This window comes from Sycon ciliatum, chromosome 2, assembly GCF_964019385.1.
Source record: "Sycon ciliatum chromosome 2, ocSycCili1.1, whole genome shotgun sequence".
Classification (NCBI taxonomy): Eukaryota; Metazoa; Porifera; class Calcarea; order Leucosolenida; family Sycettidae; genus Sycon; species Sycon ciliatum.
The window spans coordinates 39,640,349-39,650,092 of record NC_088644.1 but is presented as its reverse complement, the minus strand read 5'-3'; the positions used below and the strand labels follow the sequence as shown (position 1 = coordinate 39,650,092).

At 49.5% G+C, this 9,744-nt stretch overlaps 1 protein-coding gene across 1 annotated transcript in view; it reads left to right on the top strand.

Moving 5' to 3' along the window:
- The window catches only part of LOC135810050 (intermembrane lipid transfer protein VPS13C-like), a gene marked incomplete in the record, with an annotated part of 102,930 nt that overhangs the window by 43,537 nt on the left and 49,649 nt on the right, over positions 1 to 9,744 (top strand). The window contains 10 exon segments of the mRNA XM_065323517.1: positions 2,936 to 3,064; positions 3,378 to 3,458; positions 3,851 to 4,071; positions 5,063 to 5,207; positions 5,615 to 5,708; positions 6,051 to 6,149; positions 6,642 to 6,727; positions 7,569 to 7,756; positions 8,136 to 8,251; positions 9,103 to 9,269. Of these exon segments, the coding sequence (XP_065179589.1) occupies positions 2,936 to 3,064; positions 3,378 to 3,458; positions 3,851 to 4,071; positions 5,063 to 5,207; positions 5,615 to 5,708; positions 6,051 to 6,149; positions 6,642 to 6,727; positions 7,569 to 7,756; positions 8,136 to 8,251; positions 9,103 to 9,269 (1,326 nt within the window).

The window sequence follows — 9,744 nt, the reverse complement described above, 5'->3', positions numbered from 1 at the left end:
CGGTACAACTGCCGACCAGCCAAAAGGATGTATCGGCTGATACGCACATGAACTGAATTGTGCCATCGTACTTCGTGAGTTCACGACACTCCCGCCAGAAAAAAATGAAAGCAGAAGGAATTTAATAGAGCAATGAAATTACAGTAATTAACTGTGCCCTCACGGCATACGATTACAGTGGAGAAATTAGGTGAAAGAATTAAGTTCTTCAAAATTTGGCTTTCTGTCGAAGGGGCGACATGCAATGGGAGGATTTAGCGGAGGGTTTGTTTATGATTAATTATATGTATTGTAGCTGGAAATATGATGGCATGTCTTACAAATGACTAAATATCCAATCGACAAGCCAGGATTCCGTCTGTTGCTTGGGCTGCAGCCGACCTGCGTGGTCTTGCTCTCGGCTCGGCTGTTGCTGTGGGTGAGGTGTCGGTTGTCGACGGCGGAGCTGCTGCTGCTGCTACTGCAGGGAGTTCGTCGTCCATCACCGGTGGGGCTTCGGCCGGAAGCTCTTCGGCTATCGACGGTGGAGCTACTTCGAGGGGGTAGAGGCAGCTCAGCGGACGTGAAACGGTTGTTCCCGCAGCTGTGATGACACGCGCTGCCCTAACCTTTCCATCTGTCTCGCTGCGAATCAGTTGCGTGATCTTGCCCAGTCTCCAAGATCCCCTTGGTTCGCGCTCATCTTTGATCAGAACAACTGAGTGCACTGTTGGCTCAAAGATGGACTTCCGAGATTGGCAATGCCCGGTGTCGGACCGGAGGATTGGCAAGTACTCCTTCTCCCATATGGTCCAGAACGTATCCAGACTTGCCAACTGACACTGCCACGTGTGTAGCATCCCTCTGGCTGGATCTCGGTGTGGTGCAAAGTCGATGTCCTCCAGTGTCGCAGAGAGGATTGGAATACCAAGGCTGCGTCCGTTGGCAATGAAGTGGGCTGGCGTAAGTACCACTCCATCCAGGCTGTCTTCCCCACCCGGGACGTAGGTTAGAGGGCGCGTGTTGACGATAGCCTCCACCTCTGCCAACATTGTTGTATGTTTGCCCTGTGTGAGCAGCCTTCTGCCAATTGTCTTCCTCACGCAGCGCTTCACTACTCCAATAAGCCGTTCGTATACGCCACCCTGCCAAGGTGCGCATTCCGTCGTGAATCTCCATTGTACTTGCCGACTGGAGAGGTATTGCTGCAAAGACTCGTCTTTCAGGACCTCGCGCCATCCGATGTCAAAGGTGGTGGCAGCCAACCGAAACTGAGATGCATTGTCCGAAAGGAGCAGCTCGGGCACCCCCCGACGCGCTGCAAACCGTGTGAAGCAGTCAATGAAGCTAGCGGTGCTCAGCGATGGGATGACTTCAAGGTGGACTGCTCGTACAGCCAGGCATGTAAACAGGCACACCCACACCTTGGAGGGTTCGTCTTTGACTTGAACAGGGCCAAAGTAGTCAATGCCGACATACGTGAACGGGGCCGAACGAATCACTCTTTCTTTTGGAAAGGGAGGCATTGTCGGTAGAGCGAAAGCTGGACCTTCGTGTCGTCTGCATACTCGACATTGCTTCAGCACAACCTGAACCTCCTGTCGGCCTTGCGGTATCCAGACGGTGGCTCGCAGTTGCGTTAGCGTGTGTGCCGCACCGGCGTGGAGAAGGCGCTCATGGTGATGCAGAATGACAAGCTTCGTAAACCAATGCCGGCGAGGAAGGAGCGCTGGTGGCAGGTTGTCGATGCCCTTGCTGGCGTGGATCAATCGACCCTGACATCGCAAGATTCCGTTGATGTCGACGACAAGACCAAGCTGGTTCTGGAGCGTGTTCCTCTTGTTGTTAGCGATATCCAGTAAAGTACAGCGATACGTGGTAGCCTGAATTGATCGAACCCACATGACATTAGCAAGGCGCAAGTCCATTGCCGTAGCACTTGGTCTGGCCGACATACGCTCGAACAGGTTGGAGAACCAGACGTGTCGACAACTTTTGACATGATCCTGGTCATAGCACCATGTCAAAAGTTACCCATGCAACACTCAAGCTACTTTTGATTAGGAGAGAAATTTCCTTCCATTCGTCCAGATAATAAATTACAACAGATCCCAAAACTTCAGCGTGCCAGCCTTCCTATCTCGCTGTACACAATCAGCGGGCGCGAAGAAACTGCGCTGTTGCACCAACAGTGCGGTGGAATGGGGTGGGGAGGAGAGGAGATTGAGCAGGTGCCGCCAAAAATACACCAGGGCCAACATACACAAAGCGGGAGGTCAGGGGAAAATATCGTACAAAGCAAGTCCATCAGGCTGGGTCAGCGAATGCTAGGCGGGAAGTCAGTGCGTGCACTGCAGGGGGCAAAATAGCGTACAACCCTAAGCAAAACCGGTGCAACTGCCGACCAGCCAAAAGGATGTATCGGCTGATACGCACATGAACTGAATTGTGCCATCGTACTTCGTGAGTTCACGACAGGTGCCACCTTGTCCATGCCAGGAACATCACACAATGAACTGACCGCAGTATTTTGTTTACAGTGTTGGTTTCACAGACCCATACATTCATTTTCATTTAGTAGTAGATCTTCCAAAGGTAACTAGTGGATTGCTTTTGAGGAAATATCATGTTGACATGAAGGTGAAGTTGACATGCATGAAGCAGGGGGGTTGTTGTGCTATGCATGGCTGCATAATATTATGATGTACAGTTCTGGCCAGGGAAATCCAACCAACCTCATGAATTATAGTAGCGTCGCGTTCGAGTGCACAGAACAGTGTGTGTAGTGCTAGGCCTGCATAGCGCCCGGGGTGCTTTTCTATTCATGAAGTTGGAGTTCTCTGGCCAGTGCTGTAGCTGTGTAGATGTACCTACCGGCTTGTGGCAATGTTTGTCTGATACACAGTGGCCGCATGGCCGTGCTTTCGTTTGCGTTTGGCTCGTGTTCATTTTTCAGTTTGTCCAGTACAAGTACCTGGAGACGGCAGACTACTCTCTCGACCCGGAGAAGCTCGACATGGAGCTGTTTGCGCGCATGGGACAAGTGGAGGTGGTCTTCTTGAACCGCTTTGTGCAGGGAATGCTGGTGAGTGCTGTTGTGCTAGACGTTAAAAAAAATGGTTTTCATCATCCTACTGTCGTGTGCAGTGCCTCCACAATAGCTTTCTCTCCTCCCTCTTTCTTTCTTGCAGTTATTGAAACGGTAATAGTAGTGGATTGGATTGTGTATGTTGAAAAGGATCCTCCACTGGCAAGCGAATGCTAATCGATTGATTTTGAAAGCACCTGCTGAAACGTAGAGACTGTACAAGGTGTTTCATCTACTGCGTGCTCTTTGTACGTTTTCATATCATTACTCAGGCTTTTGTATGTATTGAACTATTGATGTCATTGCTCAGGTATTTGTGAAAGAGTTCCAGACATCTCAGGAGACCATCAATGCTGCCAAAGCCAGAGCCAGTGAAGCTGCAGCTGCTGGGGTAAGTTTGTTGTAACTGCTGCTGTTGCTGCTGCTGCTGCTGCTGCTGCTGCTGCTGCTGTTGCTGCTGCTGCTGGTGGTGCTGGTGCTGGTGCTGGTGGTGCTGCAGCTGGTGCTGGTGCTGCTGCTGGCATCCATAGGCATCCATTTACCAGTTTGGAGAATCCTTGAAATACAATGTCAAAGTCAGTAGTGCTGCTCTGAGAACCGTGTGTATGGCTAAGGCAGCTAATGTCCAGTTCCTTTATTCAATAAGAGTTTCTTTGTGCATACTGACTCCTATGCATTACTTCAAACATGTTAGTTTAAAAGGACGTGTACATTTATTTTGTTTGCTGCTCAATTGTTGGTTGTGCTGTGTGTGCCTTGGCTCTCTTCTCTTGCCCTGACCAGGCCGAAGCTCTGCAGCAGAATGCTGCCAAGAAGGTCAAGCTGGACGTCACTCTGCGCTCTCCTGTAGTTACTGTGCCGTCGGAGTCCACAGGCACCAGCTCTATTCAGGCCAATTTTGGTGTGCTCCAGGTCTCGAACAGCCTGCAGCTGACCGAGCACCTCAACAACGAGGGCATCATGGATCGTATGGTTGTCTCTGTCACTGACCTCAGTGTGAGCCGGTACGTAGAGTCTGCACTGCCCTGCTAGTTTGTCTCATCCGAACTTGATGCAACTGTCAAACCTGGCGGAATTAGCTGCCTAATTCAGCTGGGTTTTATTTTAATCAATCGCTGGTACTCTCACTGAGTGAATGTCAGAATGAGCATAAAGGCAAACTCCACCACCATGTAAATCTCGGTCTCGGCGGTACAGATTTTAGCCTCGAATTTGCACGCTGGAGTTGGGTGTACTGCGTCAAGGTGTGTTTCGCTTATCCGTCCGTATAGTCAAAACATCGGCAAGCTGTAACTTGTTCATTCTGTATCCAATTTGTACCATTTGGGTCTCAAAGAAGCAGGGAAGACCCATCTTTCCTGTGCAAAAACCTGGAGCACTGTATCATGCTCCAAAGAGAAGTTATAAGTCTCCAAAGTAGGGATATTTTTGAAACTCAGTTTTGCGTGGTGAATTTTTTCGAATGATCATGTTGCCCTCCTAAAACTCCTAAAGCTCCTCGCGATCTGTGGACTCAGTGATGTATGCCGACAATTTGCTAGAGCAAGCTGAGGACATTTTTCTCAATGCCTGGGAGACTACACAGAAGTTTTGGGGGTTCACCTGCCAGCTCGTCCATGGCAGAGAGTGGGTCAGGGAGTGACAGCTACTCAAAATATCACCCTTCTCTACGATACGATTCTACACTACAACTCCTAATGGCTCCACTCCGGCCTGATGCCGGGTGGGCTGCTCTACTGGCACTACATGTACTGGCTGTTATTCTTGCTGAGAACTGACATACCTGCGGTTCTCTCTGGTCACGCTCCACGACGAAGGAGAGTTTCAGCCAGAGCGGGGAAAAAAGCTGCTCTCGCACTCAACTTGTACCGGGGAATGGCAAGGTGCTCGTATCTGCCCTCATATAATATATAGAATCACAGATTTCTTATGCAGAGCACCCGTTAAGTCTTGTTTTGCTGTGTGTGTGCTGAATGTGAATTGTCGTCCAACCAGTGGTACTCAGCTGTCTTCCGGCAAGGTTATCCGCCGAGCTCTCCTCAAGCCAGTTGACATCAAAGTGGACATCAACAGGTGCCTGACACCGGGAGACTTTGGCTTGCCGGAGAATGACATTGTGGCCAAGCTGCCGGATGTCCAGGTAAGCGAGGTGCCATGGTTCTCTTAGGCAATGGCTGCTTTTACACAGTGTAACTTGGCACCAACATAGAGTGATGATCGGCTACCGTATCCTTTGTGTCCTTTGTTAGTTCCGGGAAGGAATATCTCCCGCTGTACGCAGCTTCATCTTTGGATGTATGAGCTAAGGAAGAAAGAGGCGTTGAGGGGAATGAGGTTGAGCCCTTTATGCACGTACAAACTTTTCAACAGCTTACACTTTTTGGCATTGCATAGTTATGTCCATGGTGAGGGCAATGAATGGGTGTATCCCCGCAGTATGTTTTCTGCGTGGGCAGCGTACTGCTGTGGGTCCCTAAGGTGCAGAGCCCTTTCCAATAACCTTGACTCACGACATGTCTGCTGGCCGTTGATTGTTCACCACCTCAGGTCCACATTGGTCAGACTGACTTGGGAGCTGTGCTGAAGATCGTCGAGGGCAATCTACAGGAGAAACCAGCCATCGAGCCCCAGACAGCAGCAGGTCAGTAGGCTTGGCTACTGGCATGTTTGAATTGAGTGCAGGCTCTCTCACTGTGTATAATTGTGTATGTTTCTTGGTCGCTTTTTACCGTGTGACCAATTGATTGTTTGTAAGCGACTTCAATGCTGGGGTCTTCACCAGGTATTGCCCAAAGACCAATAAGACGGGAGTGACCTGTACGCTCGCATCTCGCGTAAGAGTTATCCACACATCTTGTATACAAGCATGGCTAGGAAATCAAAGGTCCGTTAGTGCAGTCTCTCTCAGTTGTGGTGGAGATGGTGGTGTTGGAATTCATTTCATCTGATCAGCTGTTCTGGACTGTGTTCTGTACTATGCCAGTGCCCGCAGTACCTCCAACATCTCCTGCACCCTCCCGAGGAGCTACACCAAGCCCGGACAAAGCCAAGACAGAGCCGGCGCAACCAGAACCCACACAGCGTAAGCATTGTCCCCCGCCACACTCCATTCATATGAGGGTGTGACTGTGCGTGCTGTTGGAATTGTTCCAATGCACCATCTTTGTAAATCTAACGTATTGAGTAGGGTGCTAGTCACTTGTCTTCCACTAACATTCACTAGGTTTTGTTATGTACAGAGAAAAGGACCTAGAAGTGACTAGTTATGATTATCAGGTCCTTTTCTCTTTACATATTACTATTGGCTCAACATCCGAGTTTATATTTGGTTTTGTTAGTTGAGGGTGTACGTTCCAATCCGTGTAGTCGAGGCCTCAGCAGCACAGCTTATCCCGCCTAACCTGCAAAATGGTGAAGGCTGGGTGAACGTTTTTTTGCAGCCCGAGTAGACAGGCTCGGCTCCCGTATTCATCACATCTTTGTTTTCGTCCTGAAACCAAGCTGTTTAGCTCGATGTGTGCTACACTGTGCAATGCCGAACTCTGTTGTTTGTGCACACATCCCGTGTGTTCAGCGGCGAATCCCGACAAGGTGGTCCTGAAAGCTTCATTCAGCTTGCAGAAGGTGTTTGTAGGCCTGTATCAGAATGAACCCGACCTGGTGAGTGTCTGTCTCCATCGGTCTGTCTGTCTCTCTCTCTCTCTCTCTCTCTCTCTCTCTCTCTCTCTCTCTCTCTCTCTCTCTCTCTCTCTCTCTCTCTCTCTCTCTCTCTCTCTCTCTCTCTCTCTCTCTCTCCCTCTCTCTCCCTCTCTCTCTCTCTCTCTCTCTCTCTCTCTCTCTCTCTCTCTCTCTCTCTCTCTCTCTCTCTCTCTCTCTCTCTCTCTCTCTCTCTCTCTCTCTCTCTCTCTCTCTCTCTCTCTCTCTCTCTCTCTCTCTCTCTCTCTCTCTCTCTCTCTCTCTCTCTCTCTCTCTCTCTCTCTCTCTCTCTCTCTCTCTCTCTCTCTCTCTCTCTCTCTCTCTCCAGCCATCCATCCATCCATCCATCCATTTACGGGCGAACAAACGAACGAACAAACCATTAGCATCTTTGTTGTCTGATGTTGTCTCATTGCAAACTTGTATTCTTTTTCTATCTCCTTTTGTACTTCCATTTATTTTGTATGCATGCTGTGAGGTTTATCTATGAGCACACATTGGGCTAGAACCCCTTGCACTCTGGTCACACCAAACTTGTGCTGCTGCTATGGACTGTTATAAAAGTGTTGTGATACAATCGGCAATCAGGAATTTCACCTTGTTTTGGCCTTCAGCAACTGTTATGCAACTGCTTTGAGTATGTTTATTTGCGGCTGTTCCATTATTTTCCTTGTGTGTATGTGTGTCTGTTTGTGTGTCTGTCTTAATGTCTATCTGACTGTGTCTGTGCGTACGTGTGTGTGTGTGTGTGTGTGTGTGTGTCTGTGTCTATGCGTATGTTCGTGTGTGCATGTACGTATGTCAGGTAAATGAGGACTGCACAGATGTGGTGGCCACAGATCACAGCGTTGACTATCTCCTGGCCTCACTTGACATACAAAAGCTAGACGCCAAGGTGAAAATGCGTGCGGGCGGCTACCTGGAGGCGAAGGCCACACTAGGCGATATCATTGTCGACGATGGCCGCAAGCAGAGACAGGGCTCCATTACTCGGTTAGTTAGGCATTCATCGTCTGGAGAGTGTGGTGAAGTTGCGTACTGCTACTGTTATGCATGGCGCCATGTGTGTTACATAACGTGGTGGAGTGTCCACACTTGAGCTGTGGTAGACTTTAGCTGGTATGTCCATGCAGACATAGTGCTTTACATGGGTCATCATGGCAAGCCTGTATTGCTACACTCTTCACATAGTCCATGGCTTGGTGTGTATAGTGAAGAATGTGATGCTGTTATTGGAAAATCAACGCATTACCCCCACTTGGCAGTAGTCCTGTTATGCGTCTAGTGTGCGCCTGTTTCGGCGGCAGGTGGGAATGAAGACTGTGTCGCAGTGCCGTGATAGGTGATGTTTGCTCTGCTCTCTGACATGTAGGATGGTGAGCAAGCGCAGTATTGACATTGGCACTCTGGAGCAAGGCAGTAATACTGATGACATAGATTCCATGCTAGCTGTGACTGTGGAGAAACACAGCACTGGTGATCTACTTGGTAAGTGTGGTGTGTAGTGATTGTCACAGCATTGTCTCTCTGCGTATTGTCTCTCTCTCCGCACTGTCTCTCTCCGAACTGTCTCTCTCCGCACTGGCTCTCTGCGCATTGTCTCTCTGCGCACTGTCTCTCTGCGCACTGTCTCTGCGCACTGCCTCTCTCCGCAATGTCTCTCCGCACCGTCTCTCTCCGCACTGTCTCTCTCCGCACTGTCTCTCTGTCATCTGCGCATGCTCAATGTAAATAAATTCGTCCTTGTCTTGTCTTGTGCGAGGAACTCCTGCGTGGCTTGCACTTGCAGGCCAAACACAACAGCAAGTACAAGTGTAGACACAGAGACAGGTCTGGTATGCTTGACTCGGCAGCTGGGCTGTGGGCCCTAATGATACGGAAGGTTGAATAACTCTCGAGCTTCAATTCTGTGATTTTTACGGAGAAGCTGGGAAGGGGGAGCTGAACATGCAGAACACACGGCCGCTGCGCTTTCATAGGGAATGAATGAAGGGAGAGAGAACAAAGTACATATCTGCACCGCCGCTTATGGTGACCCATCCCCTGCCATTGTGGAAGTGTTCGGCGGTGCATGGACTGTCCTGTCGTTCCGGTGCCCGCAACATGACAACGAATGCTACATTGTTTGCTTGATTTGCTCATTTTGTTTTTCTCCTGCTGTGTGTGTGTGTGTGTGTGTGTGTGTGTGCACGCGTGTGTGTGTGTGTGTGTGTGTGTGTGTGTGTGTGTGTGTATGCGTGTGTGTGTGTGTGTGTGTGTGTGTGTGTGTGTGTGTGTGTGTGCGTGCGTGTGCGTGCGTGTGTTCTGTTCTGTTCTGTTTTGCTCATTGCACTTGCTAGTGATCGCGTGCTTGAACGGCATCCAAGTCATTGCGTACCTTGACTTCATATTGGCGGTTGTGGACTTTGCCCAGTCGGCACTGAGCAAGTTGGAAGATGAGGAGGAAGACGAGGAAGGTGATGATGAGGAGGATGATGGTGCTGATGACCATGATGCTACTGGCGAGGTATGTCCGAATACTACAAACCCGTGTGACGTGCTGCTGTGGCTTCATATGCCTAAATGCTTTGAGAAGCCTGGTTCCTGTGCTTTCATCTTTGGTCAGTGTCCGCCAGCTGAAAGTGCAGACTCACTCTCGTAGCTGCTCATGTTCGGTGTCCTAGTGAATTCATGGCTTGTCAGCATTGTTTGTGTGTGTTATGTCTAGTCTGACTGAACAGTGGAATCAAACTCCAAGCCAATGTTTTCGGCATGGTGCTGTCAGAATGAACCTGCTCATATATCCAACGCTTGCGTAGTTTTTCTTTACCGCTACAGTCAACTTCGCTAATAACGACTTCGGATATAACGACAATTCGCGAATAACGACCGAATTTCCATGCCCAGAGCAAAGTCCCATCTAACTGTATACATTTAACTTCGGATATAACGACTATCTGAATAACGACAATTCGCGTATAGCGACATGCTTTTAGTGCCCC